Raw genomic sequence first — 23,511 nt, forward strand, 5'->3', positions numbered from 1 at the left:
ATAACATCATATATATACACATTATGCTGCGCTGCATGAAAAAAAACCTGACATCGAATAATACGAACCAAAATCTGACTCCTGTATCTCCTCATTACCCACTTTATTAAGGAACACTCCTTTGATATTTGCAATTTTCTGATTGATACATAGCCCGGAATTTGTTTGATTGAAGGAAAAATTATTATTTGAATGCCAAACTTTTTATGAAAGGTTAAGGTGTAAAAAGTTCTAAAACATATACAGATCTAGCAATGATAATGATTTAGGAGCATTTCCCCTTTAATTTATGAAATAAATCATAAGAATTATAGTTTTATTTATTTTTTTGTTTAAATTTTTAAACTTATTAAAATAAGTTAATATTTCCTGCTTTAAATCTCACTTTTCCTTCTCCAGACATCCTTACTTTCAAAAACTTTCAACTACAATTTAGGATAAAAGTGGGTCAGAGGAAAGTTTGGGAAACATTTCATTTCTCAGAGATCTCTAAATTAGGGACCTCTTCTGGGGAGAGAATTATTATTTTACCTTTAAAGGACTCATTTAAAGGAATTATGATTAAAAGTATTATTGGAAGGTAAATAAACATATAAGATTTTTAAGAAATCCTGTAAAGCTCTCTCGTTAGAAAAAAAATAATCATAATGGAAAAAAATATTACCTGGGAATGTATAAAATAAAAGACAATATAATTAAAAAAAATTTAAACTAATTATTTAGTTACTGCTGACTTTGTTCTTTTTCATATTTAATATAAATCAGTTCTATTTACTGCACCCATATTAAGGTTTAAAATTACAACGAAAGCCTTACTCTACATCTTGCGTTTTTAAATTCAGATTAAAAAGTTGAAGAATTAAAACCACTCTTGAAAACTAACGCGCAATGAATATTTTCTTTTACTATATACTTACAAAAATATCATTCTTGTTCTAATAATGTAGAATTACTTAATACTAAGATGAACGCAAATTTCGAAACTCCAGATATATTTTCTTAATACAGGAAAAAAAAATTTTTTCGTTTTAAATATATATTTTGTAGTTAATTTTAAATTATTAAAGATGATTTTTAATATATCAAATTAATAAACATAACGAGTTCTCTTAAAGGTTTCTAAATGAATCAAAACACTGTTTATGAGAGCATTCGATACCACAGTTAAGTATAGCATAGAAGTCTGAAAAGTTAATTTTTTCCTCTATTAAAAAATGAATTGAAATGTTTAATTTAAATTTAAATGAAATTAATGTTTGAAAAATCATTTAGTTACATTAAAAACACCATTTTTACCCATTAAAAACTAACTTTAAATGAATGTAATTTTAAATACATTAATATATATATATATATATAGTTAAAAATTTGTAGTTTAAATTACCTTTTGGTTTTGTTGGTACAGAGCCAAGAGGAAGAGTACCTAATTTGCCGATTGGTTTAGAAGCAACACTATCTATAAAGAAAAAAATGCACATCAATATTTTAAAAATGAATTTACATAAATTTCGTCAAAATAAATTAAAATAAATTTGAAATTAGTCAGTAAAAATTTGAAACATTAATTAATTCTACAAATATAGCTAAATTTTTTATCATGTATTTAGAATATTTATTCGATTTATTTTGAAAAATTATAGGAGAAATAAATAATTGTAATCTTGACAATTGATAGATTTATAAAAGTCTTCCCTAATAAAATAATAAACGTTTAACATTAATTAACTAAACGCTAACCAATAACACTCTTTAAAATAACAAGCACATATTGCACAAAACACATAGCTTAGAAAATTCAAAAATATTGATATTTCTTTTAGTCTATGCAGAAAAATCTTAATAATGCTCCTCTAATGTGTATAATTTTTATATTTTCTTCTTTAAAAATTTAAATTGCTATCATGCCATGCATTTTTTTGTTGCAAATTTACTTAACTTTCACTACCTTTAAGCAATTAAACTGAACTAAACTCAGTGGCGTGACAGCCCAAGAGGGCCAAGGCCTACTGTTCCCATCTCAGTTTTCTTGATCAGGCTCTAGGTCAGGTGCAGGAGCAGATGTTCCGGTCAGGTGGTCAGCCGAACGCGGACCCCCAGTGTTTAGTTCCCAAGCATGCTTGGTACTCATTTATCGACTCACTGAAGGGATGAAAGGCTGAGTCAACCTTGCCCGGTCCGAGGATCGAACCAGGGACCTGTGTCACGACAGCGCGAAGCGCTACCTTTAAGCAATTAATGATATTAAATAAATAAAATATTATTTAGAGCAACTCTGATTTACGTATGGAAAATACATTTGTGGACTATATATTGATCTATAATATTCTAGTATACAATTTTTAAGCAATTACATAATTTAGGAATTAAAATAATTTGTTTAATTATTAATTCTTGCTATTCTTCTGAACTTAAGAAAAGTTTAAGAAAAAAATAATATCTTAAAACACTTATTATGAATATTAACTAATAAAGACAGTAATTTTAAAATAAAATTTGGGGTTTATTCAAAAGAAACATCAACTCCAATGAAATGGATTGCTTATACCACTTATTAAAAATTATCTGTTTACTATTTATTTATTAAATCATCTTTCCTATTATAATACAGAATTAATTTTAATATTTAAAAAATTTTCATATAAAAATATATAAACGAATTTGCATAAATGGTAATTAAATCTAGAAATAAGATTTCTATAGGGTTTTCAAAAGCTTCCCCCCATAAACTATCATTATTGGCAAGTAAAATTAATGTTTGTTTACCTGGAACACTGCTCAATGGTTCTGAGCCTGTTGGACCTTCATCGATCTTACCAAGTTTACCAACTGGTATTGAGCTAAGTACATCTGTAGGGATAGAATGATAATTATTTCAAGCAAATAATTTAAATCTATGTAATATCAAAGCCAACATAAAAAGTGAGCTACATAACATCATATATGTACATAAACTTTACCTGGTAAGGAACTCAAAGGCACATCAAAAGTTCCAAGTGGTTTTGATTTAATTTCATCTATAAAGGAGAAAAAAAAATGAAAATACATGTAAAAAAGATAAATTGTCAATCCTGCTATAAATACTGTTTTTGAAACAGATATATTTCAATGTATTTAAATATTGTTTTTACTTATTACAATGCACTTTTATACATTTTTTTGGGGTTTTATCCCATAATATGATTTAATTTAAAATACTGTATTTTGCATTGGTCCTTTTATATAAATTCTTGCAAGCATTCTGTAATCTAAACTGTATTTACCAGCATGAGCATGACGAAATATCCTTCAAACATTTGGTACTCGTACTAATGCAGAAAAGTTCAAATTACAATTTTTCATCTACACATAAGTTATAGCTTATGCAGTTTTCTATAGTATTAATAATTCCTATATAATAAAATAAAGAATTAGTGAAATAAAGCATCAGAATGCTATGTATTAAAATATGTGTAGGAGAAAAAGGTTAAAAAAAGTTTCTAAACAGTGGTACTGAAATACAAATGTTCAAATTTTCAATTTCAATATTTCAAAAGAAGATATTGATTACAAATCTTGTTTCCAAATTTTTACCTGTAGTACAATGGTTAGATAAAGTGTAATATTAATCCAATTTGCATTTTCAGCATAAGAACCATTTTATCATCATAAATTTCTGTCATACTAATGAAATTTAAATAAAAAGAAATTAAAAAATAAAATAAAAACAAACATACCGGGTACATGAGTTAAAGGAGCGCTTCCCAGAGGACCAAACGAAATTGAAGCAACATCTTTGACTGGAACTGATTTTAGGTTATCTAAAAATTAATAAAGCAATGTTATTCTTATTCCCATAGAAACCACTGGAATTTTAAAAGGAATCAAATTTATATTTTTCCCAAAAGTGCATAATTCCTGAGAAATATGACAGAGGAGAATAAGTTATGGATTATTCTATTTTTATTAATACCGAAATTACACTAGCAAATGATATTTGTATAACTACTAAGAGGAAAACGAAGAACAAGTAGAAAAAATGTATTTTTCCTTAAAATGAAAGCTATTTCCTTTAAATTGACTTTAAAAACTTACAGGCGCATTTAAAATTAAATAATAATATTACCTGGAATCTGGCTCGAACTACTTGGGAAATCGCTTGGTCGTTCACTGCTAGGGAGGGTTTTTAGAATATCTAAAAATACCAGAAAATTATTAGCATGATTATTGCTTGAATAAAATCTTATATTATTTGATTTTTTAAAAAATATTTATTACATTTCTGTAGGTTATTTAATTACTCTTACTCAAACAAGTTACGCATTTTTATTAAAAATAACATTAATTTCAAACTGGAACTCGTACAAAATAATTTTCTTTAAACTTCTTAATGAGTGAAACATTAAATTTGGCTATTGTAAAAGCATTTAAGTATTCAGCTTATTTCAATTTTCAATAATTAAAGTTTCATGGGAAGCAAAAAAATTTTTTTAAAAAATAATTATATCTGTAATAAGTGTGAGAAAAGTGTATTATTTTAAAGGCAAACAAAAGAATTATGTAAACTATGAGTGAAAATGTGAAAATGAAGTTTAAAATTCATGTTATGTAAGCGTAAACGATTCCCTTTAAAATCGTGAAATAAAAGTTTAATTACAATCGATTACCTCAATACCTTGTAAAACATTTCAAACTGACACTTGACACTTTATTTTTAAATAAATTTTTCACTTCTTACTAATTAATTTCAATTTATTTATCAAAATATTGTTAAAAGAGCTTTTTATAAATAATTTGTCCATTCTTTACCATTTCTCCATTTTTTTTTCTATATTTTCAAAAATATGCTATTCAATTTCCTTAAAAACATGCCGGCTATTTTTATGACGTGCAGATTGCAAGATTGCATTTCATTAACGAAGGCATTTGAAAAAGCTGTAACTTATTATAATCCTTTAAAAAAAATATTACTTCCTCTAAACACTCTCGTAAGCAATGTGTATGATAGGCAGTTAGCCAATATAACATAATAAAACTTCTCAATGAAATCAAAAAATAAGTACGTATAAGTATACAGATGGATGACAAAATAATACGAACACCTGTGAAAAAGTGTGACTTATTTCACACCTGCAGTACAGCCGCGCCGCTTGCAACAGAAGTCTGCCACCTAGTGAGCGTGAAGAGGAAGCTATCAGTCTCTCAACATTAGTCACCTGTGTTGCATGAATTTATCTAACTAGCTTTTATAAGGTGAAATGTCTGACCTGTCAGAATTCCAAAGAGGGATGATTGTTGGGGCGCGTTTAAGTGGAGCATCGGTGACAGAAACAGCAAACCTTTTGGGGTTTGCAAGAAGTACTGTATCAGCGCGTTTAAGTGGAGCATCGGTGACAGAAACAGCAAACCTTTTGGGGTTTGCAAGAAGTACTGTATCAGCCGTTATGACAGCATACATGAAAGAAGGTAAGACGAAGTCTTCAAAGCAAAACAGTGGCCGAAAGTCAAAGCTTTATGATAGGGATAGACGTGTCTTGCAGCGCGTAGTAGCTCGAAAACACAAGCAATCGTTATCCGAGATAACATCAGACATGAACAGTCATCTTCAGGGCCCCGTTTCAACAAGAACTGTTCAAAGAGAACTTCATACAGTGAACATTTATGGGAGAGTGGCAATTCGTAAACCCTTGGTGATAGCAACCAATACTTTCAAGCGCCGTCATTGGTGTAGAGGTCACAAAGGCTGGTCCCCACAGCAGTGGCAGCAGGTAATATGGTCCGATGAATCATCCTTCACCTTATTTCAGACCACCGGACGCGTTTATGTCTGGAGATCACCCAAAGAAGCGTTTGATCCTGAATGCCTTGTACCAACTGTGAAGCATGGAGGTGGCTCCATTATGGTTTGGGGTGCGATATCTTGGCGTGGTCTTGGGCCACTAGTACGTCTGCATGGGAGAATCAAATCTAATGACTATCTAAGCGTTCTAGCGGATCATGCTCATCCTTTTGCACAGACTGTATTCCCTGGAGAGACTGTTTTCAAGACTGCACAGACTGTTTTCAAGACGACAACGCCCCTATCCACACCGCTAGGTGCACTCAAACATGGTTCGAAGAGCATGACAATGAAGTTGAGCATCTCGCCTGGCCCCCTCAGTCTCCGGACTTAAATATTATTGAACATTTGTGGCAATATTTGGAGTCTAAACTTCGTTCCCGATTCCCACCTCCATCAAATCTTTTGGAATTAGAGGCCGCTTTGCAAGAGGAATGGCTTAATATTCCTTTAAACGTTGTCCATGACCTTTATGCATCGATCCCACCTCGTATTAAATCTGTAATTCAGTCAAAGGGTGGTCCAACTCCCTATTAATAAAGATTTTCTGATATTTCACGCATGTACGTATTATTTTGTCACCCATCTGTATATGGTCTTATAATCTTATAAAATTATACTTATATAATAATAGGTAAGTGGGAAAATTTGTAACATTTTATTTTAGACGTGAACATATCCAATGACACATTTTAAATGATATATAGATCAATGAATGATACAGACACATTTTAAACATATACCTGGTAATTTTCCTAAGGGCAGGCTCACCAACTGGCTAAGTGGTTTTGAATACAGTGTTTCTGAAAAGAAATTGAGTTTTTGACTTTATACTTTCAGAAGAAGATTCGGCAAAACATATCAATTTTATGGTTTTGAAATAATTTTTTGTCGTATGAAAGTATTCTTTTATCAATTAATGCTATTAATATAAAATATTTGAAATAAATACTTGCTTTTAGTTTGTTTTTAATAAATGCTTGTTCTATTTTTATTTCCAAAAGTTATAGATAGATATATAAGATATTAATAAGAATTGCAATAGCAATGCTAGATGGTACTCTAAACTATAATGCAACAAGTCTGTTATTAGCATTTACTATTTACTGCTTTCACCAGTTATCCAGTCTATCCTCAAAAAATTTAATCTGCACTGCTCTACATTGGTGTTACTACTTCTAGTTGAGTAACTTATTTGCTAGATTATCCTCCACCAATTCGCAGTTATGTAAATACTTATTGATTAATATCAAACCATATAAATTTTTTTTCTTTTTAAACTATATATCTTTAATCTTTTTAATATTGTCATTTCACCCTTTGCACTCCAAGTACTTTTAAATGCTGTTTGATCTAATCAGCACTATAGCATTTAAAATACACAATGTAGTATTATTATGCAATTTTAAAATTCTTAAAATAATGTGGTTACTAATTACTAAGGTATAAAATTTCTTAATTTGAAAGTGGTGACTGTTGATGGTGTCTCAGGGAGGGGGGCATTGGAGTACAAAGGGTTAAAATCTCTTTTTTAAAATAATGTCTCAGTCAACTTATCTCTCAACAAGTAACAAAATGTCAACTTGAAAGCAATTTAAATTAGTGTACAAAGCCAACGCTCGCTAATTAATGTGTTTATTTAGGTATATTGTACGTTATGTTGGGTTTGTCTAACGCCTTATAAAACCCCAAAATAATCGAGAAATAAATTTAGAAAAGCGGCAACAGCCGTGTATCGTGAATTAATGTTTGTCGCTGCAGAAAAACTTATATTTAGCCAAAAATAATATGTATATAATTTTAAAATATAAATTTAATGCATAATCATTAAATAAAAAAATTATTATTTTTTTTAATATTTTTAAATTTATTGACTGCATTAACAAGCTTAAGTAATTGTCTTATTTATGCGCTTCAAAATTAGCGTTTTTAAGGAAGGGTAAGTAAGTGTCAGTAATAAATATTTTGAAACAGTATCATAGTTAGGATAGAATTTCATAAAATTGCTAAATTACTTCCTAAAATACAGAGGAAATAAATTCAAGAATTACTTGGTATGTCCTTAAGTGGAATAGAGCCTATTGGGAAAGTGATTCGGCCTAAATTCTTAACTGGAACTTTTCCGAGGCTGTCTGAAAATATGTCAGAAAAATAAAAATAAATATAAAACTATAATTAAAACTTATATGAAATTTATACTCTTTATTTACTAAATGATGAGAACTCTAAAAAAGCGAAAAATTTTTAAGACTTTGCTTTTAAGTTAATGATATTGATAACATAATTTTAACTCAAAAGATTTATTTTTCTGTAGATGAAAAAAAATAATATTATACTATTTTAGTTTACTATAACAATGCCAAAAGAAGGAACTTAGTAGCATTAACATTGTTTCATGTTAAATGTTGTATTTTAAACACAGTATTTAGTTAATTTTCATATTATCAAACTGGTTTAACTTATAGTATGATGATATATGATGATATAATCAATGTAATATAATAACGATTCTATTCATTCAAGTATTTTAAGCTGGCTTGTAAAGAAAAATTTAAATATTAATTCACTCACAATGTTGTAAAGAAAAAATTATATTAATAATCATAATTTATTCGTATTTATTTTTTGAAATGTTTAAATTTAAGAATAGAAATAATGCCTACCATAAAACCAAAATAAGTAAAAACTGAGTAGATTTAAATACATATTTTAGAATGCTTTGAAAAAAAAAATTACCTGGTAAATGACCATAAGGAGGCTTCTTGCCTAATAAATCTAATTATAAACAAAAGAATAGCAATTAGTAGTAGAAATATGCCTGTATTATAAAAATTTTAACTTTTTAAAAACATGCTATTTCAAAGAAAAATAATTGTTAGATTAATTAATAGATAGATGAAAAGTATATATTTTCCCTCTCACCCTATGCATATTATCTTTGTGGGCCTATTTCATGTACCATAATTTTTTGTGAGTAATTAATATAAAATTGAATAGAAACTAAAGGATAAGTCTAGATGCAAGATATAGAAATAAGATTTTAATCACAAATTTTACGCTTTAATATCTCAGGTGTTCTAATACTCACTCATTCCACACGTTATGTCCATTAAATAAAATTTTAAATCTAATTTTAAAAAAAATTAAGTTTTAGAATAAGTACAAAAGCTTAAAATTTTGTTAGAAAAGAATACTGATTGGCAGTGAAGAATTCGCAGTCAGCAACGAAAAATTCTTAAAATAAATAGGAATAAAGGATATAGAAAAATATAATTAATTATATTTATTTAAGTATTGTTATTCTCACAGCCTGCGGATTATGCATTTTCTAACTTAAACTAGCGAGAACAAAAAAAAAAACTATGATCAGTTTCAATCATTTAATGGGACAAGTAAATGGAATATTAATTATTTTTGTATACTATTTCAGGTGAAAAGGTATATATGCTCCATAAGTTCCTTGCATTGTTCAAATTTTTCTTCAACCTTTCAATTACACGTCCAGGTGGTCTCAATCAGCTTCCTTACATGGAATCACTAGATTAATCGCTATGGTTAGCCATTGACTGACTTTTAATGTCTTAAGATTTGCCTCTACGCTAACCACCTATCCTTTGCGAAGTCTTCCTGCCTTCCTGGTAGCCTGTATACTTGCAAATGTGACCTTTTTTTAAACAAGAGTTTGAGTTCTCGCATATAAAAATATGCCCAAGCCCTTTAACATGATAAAATTTTATGACTGATAACATTAGGTTGTTCTACAGATTTCTATAGATATTCCACAGATTTTCTAAAGATTTTCTATAAATTTCATGATTAAACAAAAATATCCATTCATCATATTCCCTAATTGGTCAAATTAGCGAACGAAATTTAAAGCACTTTACTGAGAAATTTAATAAGAATGTTTTAAATTGTTAAATAGTTATTTACCTGGGAGTTTCTTTGCTGGGAGTTTGAGTAAACTGCTGAGAGGAACAGAGGCAATACTATCTAAAAGTTAAAATAGAATATATTAAAAAATATAACTTATTGCTATATTTAAATGTTAAGTAAAACATTCGTCCCTGAAATAGCGTAAATTTTTATAATATAAATGTTAGTTTTGAGTATTATTATTACTTATAATGCATGGTTAAGTATATTATGTTGACAAAATAAAATATTTTCAAAATTTTTTAATGCAGTAATAATTTTGGTAATCAATTTAATAATTATGTTACAATGTATACAAAAACCATATGATATTTTATAATTAAATTATGTGATTTACAATAGTTCAATAGATTTGAATTTTCTATTAATTGCTTAGGATGAAAATACTTATTTTTTTCAACTTAGAAACGCTTAATTACGAAATCAACCAAAAAGTTTCAACAAGATTTTAAAGAATTGCCATTTTATCATTCTAATTGAGGTTCATTTTGTTTTTTAAATCTGCACAATCGGAATTGAAACTTGATAGTCTTATTTGATATAAAGGTAATAAGTTTTACATCGAAAGAATTGTTTAGTCATTTCTTGTGATTTTATGCCAAAAAAAAAGAAAAAGAAAGTGAGCATTTTAAGTAAATAAATTTACAGAAACAACCATTAGAAAATTATTACATAAAAATATCATACCATAATAATCAATAAAAAGTTTATCATAAGCTTATATTTTTTTCACTAAGTAAGCATTTTTTATTTCTATCAAATGTTTAACTAATTATTAAAAGGTAGATCCAATTATCTCTGTGCACATTTATAAGCTTTTATAAATATCGAGATTTCATTTGTCGAAAGGGCCACCTTAATGGCATTTAATAGGGAAACGAAACACGCATATTATTTTAAATACATTAAAATGCAATAATTGCGCATAAATTTAATTTAATCACGTTTATATTGTTATGCTCCTGTTTCATCCATTAAAATAGCTACTATAAAGACATAGATTCACTTTTAAGTATTCAAATACGCATCACTAGGGCACAAACCTATTTATATTTCAAAATGATTGTAACATTTTTCTTAAAAAGCACCAGAAATTCCAATTAAGAATAAAAAATTGAAAACTAAGCTAATTTTTTTGCACTGATTGAAAAAGAAGCTAATGTTTTCTGCAATAGTTATATCAGAGGCAGTAATGACCATTTATATCTATTATAGAATTAATTTGGATAGTTTTTTTAATAGTCTTAATTTCTTAACAAAGACAATGGAAACTTAAAAAATAATACGATAAATAGAAGTACCTGGTACTGAACTAAGTGGAATTGAGCCAAATGGTACGATATCAATTGATCCTACACTACTTAAAGGTGTAGATTTATCTGTAAAGAGAAAAAAAATGATTTCTTGACAAAATAATCTTTACGATAAATTTAAAAAATTTCATTTATAAATCTTAGTGTGTTTTTAAATTTATTTATTAAAATATTTATTTTATCATAAGCTTTTTTTACATAAGATGTATGCACATGCATCATATATTTGATAGCAAAATGAAATGAATACTTTTGTGAACTTTTTGTGAACTATTTTGTCAATTAATCTGATTCAAATAATCCTTGATAACTCTATCATTAGTATTTTCTAAATTGACTCACTAAAATGTACTTCATTACCCATTAAGCCGAACTAAACAAATTTCAACATAATTATTTAAAATTTCCCCCAAAAAAAATTTTAATATTTTTAAATAGTAGTCTAAACTTATATAATTCATGCTTTAACAGACAAATTGAGATTCTGACAATAACAATATGAATGCAGAATTTTTCTCAATATTTTTTTATTGACATGCTGAAGCAGTTAAAAATAACTTGTAAAATTTATTTTTTTAAAATTTACTTTTAGAAATCTCTCAAATAAATGATTAAATAACAATTTATTTAATTGTTATTTTACCATATTGAAACAAAACAGTCAAACAACCATAAATTAGATTGTATTCAAACTGTTAACCCGGAGAAAAACCGTTTGTTAACTGCTTTCTTTTAATGCGGTTAAACAACCAAAATTTCACTGCACCAACATGGCTCACCTGTCGAAGCCTCTTTGTTCCTTGCAGTCGGATTCATATTATAGTCGAAAGGGCTAATTTATTAATCTCATGACCAGTAAAATGGGGGTTCGCGTCTCAGCATTTGACTCTACAATGTTTCCTTCATTTCTTTCAACACAGTGTTTTGCACTACACATTGTATGCTTCTACGCATTGTATAAAGTATTTTAATACGTTTCTGTCATTTACGCATAGGTGACAGCACCATAAGACTGCTAAACTTTGTCCAATGTCCAGTTAAATTTCTTTTTCACAGTTTTAAACCGTGCTCGATGTTAACAGTTTCTTTAACTATAAACTTTACAGTTAATTGCATTGACAGACTGCGGCTAGTTATTTTACCATAATTTCAGATTAAAAATTCTAATAGATTAGTTCTCAATGGAAAACAACTATAAATTACTCAAGATAAATAATTTAGAGTTTGAATTAATAGGGCATTTTAAAAGCATATTAGTTGTTTTCCATTAAGATCTGCATTATTATATTTGCTACTACATTATTGTATGTAATAATGTAGTTCTTAATGGAAAACAACTATAAATTACTCAAGATAAATTATTTAGAGTTTGAATTAATAGGGCATTTTAAAAGCATATTTTTCAACAGAAAATGATACATGAAACAAATTATACATTTAGTCATTAAACGAAAAAGAAAATATAAAAGCAAATACGCAGAGGAAAAGAATAACAATGTTACTCAACAGTACCTGGCGTTTTTCCTCCTTTTGGCAGTTTTGGAATTCCAGGGAACTTGTCTAAAATTGGATAATAAATATTTAAATAAATAATTATTGAAAAATCTAGCCAGTATAAATAAAGGAATATATTTCGATATTGTAATGAAGACATTTTATTTTAAATGTTCCGAAATCATTTATAAGAATTTACTAATGTAATTATCTGAGGGAAATTTTTCGAAATATTACAGTGACTAATTTAAACTAATGAAAACCGTAATTTCAGTTTAATTTTTTTATGAATTCTAATCATTTTTATCATTAGTTTCTCTCTATGTAAATATACTTCTGATTTTGTTTTCTATAAATTTATATATATAATTGATGTTTAAAAATGTTGGCGTTTTTGTAATTAGCCAACAATATTACCTGGTACTTTTCCTAATGGTGTTTTGCCAAGAGAGCTGAGTGGTTCAGATCCTTCACTATCTAAACAGAACACAGAATGGTTAAAAATGTTTGCATACTTCAAATGGATCACTTAAAATATATTTCTAAATTTTTCTGCAGATTAAAGATGCTATTTTGTACTTTTTGTACAATAAAGAATTTAAAAATGAAATTATTTTTGTACATTAAAGAAATTAAGGAATTCAAAATAGAATTAGAATTAATTCTATTTTGTACTTTTAAAACTTTAGAATTAAAAATTTGAAAAGAATTTCGAATTAAAAATTTAAAAAGAATTTCGAATTAAAAATTTAAAAAGAATTTGGAACTTAATTTATTTAATTTAAAAATTCTCATCACGTTTTAACGAAAAAGAATTAAGCAACTAAAACTGTTTTGAAATGTGTTAATCAAATTTACGTTTTTACATAAAGTTTAAAAGGAAATAATTATTAATGCAAATAATAATTCGATAAGAATAAATTTTAAGGCTAATAAAATTTTTATTGAACAAAAATGTATTAAATTTGTACATGCGTTTTTACATCACATTTATGAAATTCATTAATTAAGCGATTTAGATTCAAATTTTAATATAATATGTATTTTTAAAAGAAAAATTCTTTCAATTAAAACTGAAAAAGAATGTAAGCTATCCATCATGAGGCTTAGCTAGTACTTAAAACAAAACTGAAATGCATCAAAACACTAATAAATTTATGTAGATCAAGTTGAAAAAAATCTCATGAAACATATAAAATTAAATTTAATAAATTTCATTCAAGTGAAGAAAGAAGGATAGCAACTTACCAGGTATAGAACTTAATGGCAAAGATCCAAGTGGTCCTAAGATAAATCTTACTAATTTGTTTAGTGGAGTTGATTTAAGTTCATCTGAAATAAAAGCGGATACATTCAATTTAACTTTGTGAATATAGTCACTTTAGGAAATAAATCCGAAATGAAAATTTTCTTTCAAAATTTATAAAGCTTAACAATATATTTTTTTAAACTTTTAAATTTTAGGGCTACTTAAACATTGCATACGATTGTAAATAAATATAACTAAGGAACTGAAGAGAAAGGATATACTTCGTAATGGAAATACTTTATTAACTGCATTAACATGGAAAAAGTCGGCATATTTTAAAGTTATATTTTTCAAATTTATTATGTTTTCATCATTAACGCTCTTGTTGATGGGCGTCTGTTTTAAGTGCTCGAAACATATTGACTTTTCTTATTTAAAATTTCGAAGTTAGTAGAGTTTCTCCATTGATAAATATTTTCCACTATAATATTCGGTTATTCTGTATTTTTTTGTTCTCTGCTGACTTAAAGAAATGCTCTTCTTTCACAGTAATGTTTACTGCAGTTTTGAGTACGTAATGTCTATAAGGAAACTATTCTGCGCTTTATTCATATCTTTTGAAGTTCGGCTTCTTATTATATGATAATATTTTAGCGTTCATAAACGTTTCTTTCTTTCTGACTAAACTAAGAAAAATAATAATTGAAGAATTTAATAAAACGAAATATTTATTTAGAAAATCTATCTTAAATCTATCTAAAAGCAGAAAATGATTATTTCTTTTTTCACATATTTGAAAATTTTATTTGAAAATTTACTTGAAAAATTTGAAGTTTTTGTTAACAACTGGCAGAATTTCAAAGCTATCGAGATCGAAGATAAAACTATAAGAACTGCAAGTAGGATGCCAGAGATGCACTTAAGAGTATAGTTCAATCTTAGTACGAATGAAGAAACTTAGTTGTAGATTATGAAAAAAGAAAAATAAGTTGTCGTGCGTTGTATTTATAAAACATATTAAATTATGCACTATCAAATGCTGTCTAATATCAATTGGATAAAAAGTTCGCGTTTTCTGGTTTGGTTTCACTGTTTTTCGAAAAAAAACTTACATATTTTGGGTAACTGATTTCGATGAAATAAACATATATTTGATATTTTTTCCTTAATTAATATTACTATTATTGGTAGGAATGTAGTAAGTTTGAAAGCAAGTTTTATGAATTAAAAAGCTTAAAATTTCTTCAAGGAAACATTTCTTGAATTCAGTACGAAAATACGTGTTTGATTAAGCTTGAAAAATACGGAATAACCTTGAATATTAAAAGGCAAAATATGCTAGTCAAATTTCCCCTTTTATCAGTTCTTTTTAAAATGTTTAAAAAAATCTGTATTGAATAAAAAATAATTCCGGGTTAAGGTAAATTTTATTAAACATAGTTATACAATCTTACTTTATAGATATATTAAAATAATAGTACGGGCTAAATTAAAGTTTAATTTCTTTTTATTTATTTACTGTGAATAGTTTTCTTTAAAAAAATAATAGATGTTAAGCAATCCTTTTTTCTAGCGTCTCATTTAATATTGAAGCAAAGTAAGATAATATTCATATAAATGTGAGTAGTTATAAACTATTTGCACAATTGAAACGTTACAGAAAAAATATTTTATCTTCATTTTTTTCCAAACTCGGTGCAAATACTTATACGCGTATTTTCAAACTAATATAACTACTTTATAAGTAGAACCAGAACTCATATAAGAAATACCCCAAAACAATGGAATTACTATGAAGCTATTCTAATTTGAAACTTTTTCTGAAATCGGAATTCTTTATTAGTATATTATGTCTTAAAAGAAAGCTGTAAATCTTACCTGGTATATCACTGGGGTTTATTCCTGGTATTTTACCTGTAAAAATATGAAAGTATGTGTGTTATTTTAAATGGAAAAGTCATCTATAAGAGTAAAATGGAGATTTTTGGTGTCTGTCTGTATCTCTCTTATAACTATAGAATTGTTTGAGCTAGCGTCTTGATATTTGATCAGTTAATAAAAGGAAACAAATTAGCCTCCGATTCTAAAAACAGTTCAAAAACTTTAACTAGATCATTTAGGACAAATATTTAAAAACAGAATTTTATAATTGTTTTAGATATAGCATAAGTGTGGTAGCATAGGCGGTTTTACGTCATCATATTAGTAATTAGGCAAGATGAAACCGTGTAACTATTTATTTTTTAATACTATTAAACTTTTAAATCATTTTAATATGAAAAAAATAAATTAAAACTAAAGGGATTTTTAAAAAAAAAATTATAAGTTACAAACTGGAAAGCAAAATTAATTGATAATGAGTTCTGAATTGCTATAGGAGTAAGGTACGAAGCCGCCACATTATTATTGAAAGTTAAGTATATGAATCACGGTGACCGAGGGATTGAGCTTCGTTCTTCCATGCAATAAGTACTGGAAAATATGCTAGATTTTAAGCATTATTTAAAAACTTTTTAATTTAATAAAAACCAAAAGCATTACTAAATACCTTCAAATTAATTTAAATAGTGTTGAAAACAGAGTAGGTTCACTAAAATAGTTATTTATTATTATATTTTTACCCAACGCTGTAAATTGAAAAAAAATACTGTATTATTTCCATTCCTTTACTACTTTTCTGAATTTAAGGAATGAATGAAGAGATTAAATGAATGTATTTTTCTCTTTAGAAATATACTTTTATTTATTCATAATAGGTAAAGATACTCTTATTCTCCCAAAATAACTCAGAAAAGCCATTCATTTGAAAAATGACTTTGTGAATGAAAAAGATTCAAAATAATTTTTTTGTGGATATTATTATTACAGTATTGTGGAAAATTACTGTAAGTACTTCATGAGTAAAATGAACATTAATAAAGTGAAATAACAGTGCGTGTAATATGAGAATTCTTGTTGTTTATTGGTTGTCCTCCACCTGGTTGTCCTCACTGCAGATTTTATGCCATTATTGCTATGGATTCTCTGTATAATACCTTGCAATAGATAATGTTAGTTCGCTTATTGCTTACAATTTTTTAATCACAGTTTTCTCTTTACTGTGCATCTTAAAATCAATGATGCAAAATGGTAATTTTAGAGTATATCGTATTTGTTAAAATATATTGATCTTAACTGATGTCTCTATCGGATAGAAAATTGCACATGATAACTTTCAGGACATGTTCAATAAATGAAAGAAATAACAATAATTTTTCCTACATCTGGCATGCATGATTTTTCCTTTTTTTAATTTTTTATTTTAGTATTTAATCATTAAAAATAATTTAAACAATTATTTTTGATGGTTGAGTATTTTTAAAATACATTATTTTTTCACACCACATTTTTCAAAGACAAATTTTGACGCAAGTAATCTTCTTCTCCTATTTACACTCTCTTTATCTACATAAAATCATTTCTTTTTATATAACTTATTGATTTTGACATTTATGGCTTACCTGGCAATTGTCCAAGTGGAATATTCTTGAGTTGATTTAATGGCAATGAGGCTAGTGGTCCTGAAATTGGAAACAAAATTTTCATTCGTAATTAAGTTTAAATTCGTAGAATGCCTAAATATACTACATTTTAATCCTATTAGTCTCTTTCAAATATCTCGTTCTCTTTCTCTTAATATATATATTGAAATAACTTGGAATAACACTAAATCAACCAGTTTTGCAAACTAATATAAATTGTTCTGTTTGATATAATTGGTTCTTTTAAAATAATTACCTAATGAGCTGAACGGGAAGGATCCTAACGGGAAAACGGAGACTGTTCCAACGTCACTTAGAGGAGCAGAAGATAGAGCATCTAGGAAAAAAATTAAAACTATTAATGGTGAAAATTGAAAAAAAAAACGTTATTGTTAGAAATATTCCCCAGTCTTAAATTAAAAGATTATATGTGTATATATCTATATATATGCATAAAAACCATTAACCTATTAATCTATGTTTAATATAGCTGCTATATTACCTGGAAGTTGGCCTCCAGGGTACTCTCCAAGACCTGAAAATAAATACATTAAGTTTTGTTTTATTAGAAACTGATGGAAAAACACGCAGAAATATTAATGTAAATTTTTTTCTACAAGAGCTTTGAAGGTGAAAGTTAATTTTTTATTAAAATAATTTTTAAAAAGTATGCATTCTCTTTAAACACTATTTTAATCAAGGAAAGCTTTTTTTTAGAAAGGAGAACATAAAAGGAATAAAACTGAACTAAATTTAAAAAATAAAGAAATTAAAAATTAAGTTAGATCATATAAAAGGCATTTAATTTATTATGTAAGTGATTAACCAAAAAAATAAAAAAAATAAATAAAGATACTTCCCGTAAAACCATAAAAAGCCATGTATATTGCAATTGGAAAAAAAAAATAACTTGTAGCAGCGACATTGCTAAGCTACAACAGGGCCACCATATACAAGGCAGTGGATGCTCAGACTTCGAACCGAATGGACCTTACACTTATTTCTCCTTTTCTTAATTAATTAAATTTATGTTTGCTTGTCCATGTGCTATATGTATATTAATAAAATATTTGGCACTAAGCTTTTCCTCATTTTAAACTCCCGAGATCTAGCTAGGGCCACAAACTATTATTTCATCTTACGCTATGCTAAGGTCGTTAAACAATATCAAATCTTAAATAAAATTAAAAAAACATATATGACTCTATTGTACGTTTTTTAGATTTATTTATTTATAGCAGTTATTTTCTTCAAATACTGAATAAAAATCATTCTAAAATTGCGTTTTTCAATCATTTATAACTATCCAGCATGAATATCTTACCCATTTTGAGTTTGAAAAATTAGTAGCAATGAACTGTAAGAATATTAAGTATAGAAAGAATAAAGAATATTAAACATAGAAATAATAATAAATATAGAAATTTATTTCGAAATTCGTATACGGAGGAAAACTATGTAAACATGATTTCGTTTTTTTTTTGGGGCTATTTAATCGAGTTCAAAATTTTTAACATATTATTTAATCATATAAAATATACTATGAAACATTATATTATCTTCTTAAAAATAAATTTAGTTTAGTATTTAGTACTGAATAAATACATATCATAACTCCCTTCTATCGGTATAATAACTCCATTAGGAATAATTATAATTTCATCCGCAACAACATGTCTACAAAAAATTTATCTTAAAGACAGTTGAGATCGAATAAGGAAAGAAATTCACGAATTTAAATGATGAAAATAATTTGTGAATCTACTTTTTAAAAAAAAGTGTCTGAACAATGTGTATATTGAGACGGACATGTTAATTATTTTATTTCGATATATCATTTTATTTCTGTATCTTAATTTAATATTTATATTTCTATGCTGAAATTTCTAAATATATTTTTCTTTGTTAATTATTTTATTTCAGCTGCTTTAGGATTTTATAAAGATATACAATTAGTTGATTAAACTCTTTCCTTATATTTACAATATGGTAAAAGAATTCATAGATATATGCAGAGTCAAAAAAATTAAATATGCTATGAAATGTACTGTTAAATACATAATTTGGTTCAAAAATAACTGAAGTGATTTTTCTTACTTGGGTATTTAGGTGGTTTTCCATGTTGACCTGGTTGTCTTGGTAATAATGGGAATCCACCTGGCTGTCTTCCACCTGGTTGTCCTGGGAATCCACCTGGCTGTCTTCCTCCTGGTTGTCCTGGGGATCCACCTGGCTGTCTTCCACCCGGTCGTCCTGGTTGTCCTGGGGATCCACCTGGCTGTCTTCCACCCGGTTGTCCTGGTTGTCCTGGGGATCCACCTGGCTGTCTTCCTCCAGGTTGCCCACCTGGATGTCTACCACCTGGTTGTCTACCACCTGGTTGTCTTCCACCCGGTTGTCCTGGTTGTCCTGGAGATCCACCTGGCTGTCCTCCACCCGGTTGCCCTGGTTGTCCTGGGGATCCACCTGGCTGTCTTCCACCCGGTTGTCCTGGTTGTCCTGGGGATCCACCTGGCTGTCTTCCACCCGGTTGTCCTGGTTGTCCTGGAGATCCACCTGGATGTCTTCCACCCGGATGCCCACTTGGATGTCTACCACCTGGTTGTCTACCACCTGGTTGTCTTCCACCCGGTTGTCCTGGTTGTCCTGGAGATCCACCTGGCTGTCCTCCACCCGGTTGTCCTGGTTGTCCTGGGGATCCACCTGGCTGTCTTCCACCCGGTTGTCCTGGTTGTCCTGGGGATCCACCTGGCTGTCTTCCACCAGGGTGTCCACCTGGATGTCTACCACCTGGGTGTCTACCACCTGGTACTCTGCCACCTGGTACTCTACCACCTGGTTGACCTCCACCTATGACGGAAATTAATACTCCTAAATTAAGAATTTAGAACATGCATATCCTGTTAAATATTTTTTTGTTTGCAGGAAACTCGACGAGGCATATAACACTGTTGCAAACATAGAAAAAAAGCAAGATGCATGTTTCCATTAGTTTCTCGATCTATTCTTATATTTCAATCACTTCATGTGGTTAAACACTTGTCCAACTTTATCAATCAATCTATTAGAGGTAAATGGTATAGAGGCACCTTTAGCACTATAACCATCACGTGATTTATTTGTGAGGTAAACCAATTTTATATCGTCTAATGCGTAGTAACACTAAATCCAAGTACAATATTAATGCTTCGAGCAGTTTGTAAAGCCTCAGTTCCATGTAAGAAATGCTAAAGTGCTCCTCATTTCCGCGTTAAATAGTAAGTATCAAAGACTAAAATATAACTTTAAATTAATATGTTATCTGCACAAAGGTTTCAATTTAAATTCGTTTGGGAAAATATTCAATATTACATGAAGTTTATCTTAAAGCTTCTCTTTAATTACCCAGGGTAATTAAAACGATTTTTTTTCAATTAGCTATTGGAATGCAATGTTTTAAATTTTACCTCTTGAACGTTTTGAAGGAAAATATAGTAATTTTTTTTGCATTAAAAGATTTTAATTATAATTTTTGCAAACCCTGATAAAATAAAAACTACTTGAGGAGCAAAAAATTCTTAGCATGAGTTATTATTTGGGCCAGTCACATTTGTGTGGACAGGTACTTTGATAAGACTAGTGTTTTCACACTCACTATATTGAAGTAAAATAGTAAGGGAATGAAATATTTTATTTTATTTTTGCTAAAGAAATATGATTGGTTGAGGGAAAGTTTCATAATTGATTCTTTAATCAAATTAATTGTAAATTATGAATAGATTTTTAAAGAAGTTTTAAACAAGCTGCATTTTCAGAAAAAAACCTAGCATGTAAAAGGGAAAAAACGAAATTTAAGCATTGAAAATTTAAAAGCTTTTGCGTGCACTACATTTACACTGCTTGGTATCATATTTTTTTCCATTGATCAGTCATTGTGATTCATGATTGCTTTCATCTTCGAATGCTTGTAAAATAGTAAATACAAATATATAGACAATTAAATTTATAATAGTAAATTAAACTTATATCTAATATTAAAGTTATTTTGAATACTCTAAATTGAGAAGAATGTTTTAATGAGAATAATGTTGAAACATTGAAAATAGTACCTGGTAAGAAAATTGTTGGAATATTGTCTCGACCTGAAAAAAAGGATTATTCAATATCCAGAAGAAAAAAATTCAGACTCAATCAATAACTTATTTTAGAAATCAAATTTGTACATTTAACAAATGAAAATCAAATAATAAAAAATAACATTAAACAGCAATTAAATAATAAGATTAAAATTAAATAAAAAAAAAAGTCTATATACTATTAAATTAATAAACTTCACAACTTATTAAATTTAATTTAATTTATAATGTGAATTGTTTCCTCAAAAAAGTTGATTGATTCATAGGCAAAATATCAAAGATAAAAAACTAAATTCTCATCATCTTCTAAAAACTTATAAGTTCTATTAAAGAAAATTGATTATATCATTTAAATTAGAATCTATAACACTAAGTTGTCACGAGGAGCATTAAAATAAACTTGATACCTGGTATTCGGGCTGTTGGTAAATCTTTTACTGGAACGGAACCTAATTGACCAACTGGTTTAGAAGCTACGCTATCTGTAAAATAAAAATAGATCATAATGTATACATATACATCTTTACACATACAGCATTTTTATAACTTTGTAATGAAACGTCTATGTAAATAAATGCGCTAGTCAAAATAAAGTAAGGAAAAATAATATTGATAATATTCAAGGTGGAATTGAGATAGTTGTGTCCAAGGTAGAGATGTGTCCATTTCTTGTAAAAAGTTATTTACTAAAGAGAATAATTGAATTCAAAAACAGAATGGACCAGTGAAATAGCTCAATAGAGAAGTTCAACTTGCCCAATATAGTATTCATAGTTTTTTTTTAATAATGCAATTATTTGCACGATTTTGATACTTTTCACACCAAGATGATCTAAAAGGAATAAGATATGATATGAACCAAAAAAAAAATCAAAGCCGTAGGAAAATTTTTATTATGAAACGTTTAGACGAAGAAAATGATTCTGCATTCAAGCAATGGAGAAATCCTTCCTATTTTAATAATTCCTTTATTTTTATACCTATCCAAAAGGAGTATCATTTGTCATTTGGTGTTTGCACATTGGAAAATTTTCTTGTTTAGAGAACCGAATCTATAGTTACGTCCGATATACTATAGTTATTTGCGTTTTATTCACATTGTTTTTTTTCCATAACTTTCACAGTTCTTTAATTTTATATTTATGTTGCGTTCTCATTTAACCTTCCGTTAGTCGCGCACTTGTTTCCGACATGGTTAATCGCGTTGCACCTATGAGGTGTTTCTGATTTTTTGAAAGCCAAATGAAATTTAGTCTAGTTTAAATAGTTAATTGTTACCAATTTAAGACTCTTTAGAGAGATAAATATCAAAAAACTTATTTAGCGAAGTACCGAAGATAAATTTTTCTTGCTCCCGCGTCGGATCTCTTCCTCCATCACAAGATGTTCAACCAATTAACGCAAGAAGGTTCTGCGGTTTTTTACTCCGTAACCATTTTCTGTGTATATAACTTGACCATTTATACCTGCTACGTTGAGAAGGACAGAAAATGAGATAAAATATATATATTTAATTCATAAAAATATTATATCCATAATACTTGCGTCAATGGTCGCGCTGCACCAGAGGGGTGATTTGAGCGGTTCCAACTCTCCATCGACATGTTCTAAGGTCGGTTTTACACGGACATTTGAGTAATCCAAAGTTAGGAACATAACATTAGGCTCGACCCCCGGAACAATCTATTGACGGCAAAGGAGGTGGAAATGCAGTAGGGATGCACCTGTGAGGTGCGCGCGACTAACGGAAGGTTAAATCTGCTTCTGAATCATAAATTGGGAACGTAATGTATATTTAATATGCCTGATGAGCTAAAGGAAGTTAAGATAATTACAAAGCTAAGTAAATTATATTTTTCATTTGCTGCTTAATTATATTATAAAGTGCGTTTTATTTTCACAAAAAATAATGTCTAAATCAGAAAAGGGTGCTTATGATAACATCAGAAATAAAGTAGTAATCACAGCTAAAATTTTTCTGGCTACCATGAGGGTTTCGCTGACTTTGCATAACTGATCAGTTTATATGTGAGGATTTAAAGCAAATATAAAAATCAAGTTATGAATG

The 23,511-nt window shown here is 28.3% G+C and overlaps 1 protein-coding gene across 24 annotated transcripts in view; it reads right to left on the reverse strand.

The window, feature by feature from the left end:
- LOC107456745 (uncharacterized) overlaps window positions 1-23,511 on the reverse strand; it is a 142,719-nt gene that overhangs the window by 42,855 nt on the left and 76,353 nt on the right. For all 24 annotated transcript variants that reach the window (XM_043048039.2, XM_043048038.2, XM_043048042.2 and 21 more), the window contains 20 exons: window positions 21,851-21,925; window positions 21,417-21,449; window positions 19,426-20,178; window positions 17,831-17,863; window positions 17,585-17,665; window positions 17,308-17,367; window positions 15,686-15,721; window positions 13,807-13,890; window positions 12,976-13,035; window positions 12,577-12,624; window positions 11,053-11,130; window positions 9,749-9,808; window positions 8,552-8,590; window positions 7,867-7,947; window positions 6,559-6,618; window positions 4,103-4,171; window positions 3,714-3,797; window positions 2,958-3,014; window positions 2,764-2,847; window positions 1,385-1,456 (listed from right to left, as the gene is read on the reverse strand). In XM_043048039.2, the coding sequence (XP_042903973.1) occupies window positions 1,385-1,456; window positions 2,764-2,847; window positions 2,958-3,014; window positions 3,714-3,797; window positions 4,103-4,171; window positions 6,559-6,618; window positions 7,867-7,947; window positions 8,552-8,590; window positions 9,749-9,808; window positions 11,053-11,130; window positions 12,577-12,624; window positions 12,976-13,035; window positions 13,807-13,890; window positions 15,686-15,721; window positions 17,308-17,367; window positions 17,585-17,665; window positions 17,831-17,863; window positions 19,426-20,178; window positions 21,417-21,449; window positions 21,851-21,925 (1,947 nt within the window). The remainder of the gene's footprint in view (window positions 1-1,384; window positions 1,457-2,763; window positions 2,848-2,957; window positions 3,015-3,713; window positions 3,798-4,102; window positions 4,172-6,558; window positions 6,619-7,866; window positions 7,948-8,551; window positions 8,591-9,748; window positions 9,809-11,052; window positions 11,131-12,576; window positions 12,625-12,975; window positions 13,036-13,806; window positions 13,891-15,685; window positions 15,722-17,307; window positions 17,368-17,584; window positions 17,666-17,830; window positions 17,864-19,425; window positions 20,179-21,416; window positions 21,450-21,850; window positions 21,926-23,511) is intronic.

This window comes from Parasteatoda tepidariorum, chromosome 7 (genome assembly GCF_043381705.1).
Source record: "Parasteatoda tepidariorum isolate YZ-2023 chromosome 7, CAS_Ptep_4.0, whole genome shotgun sequence".
Taxonomy (NCBI): Eukaryota; Metazoa; Arthropoda; class Arachnida; order Araneae; family Theridiidae; genus Parasteatoda; species Parasteatoda tepidariorum.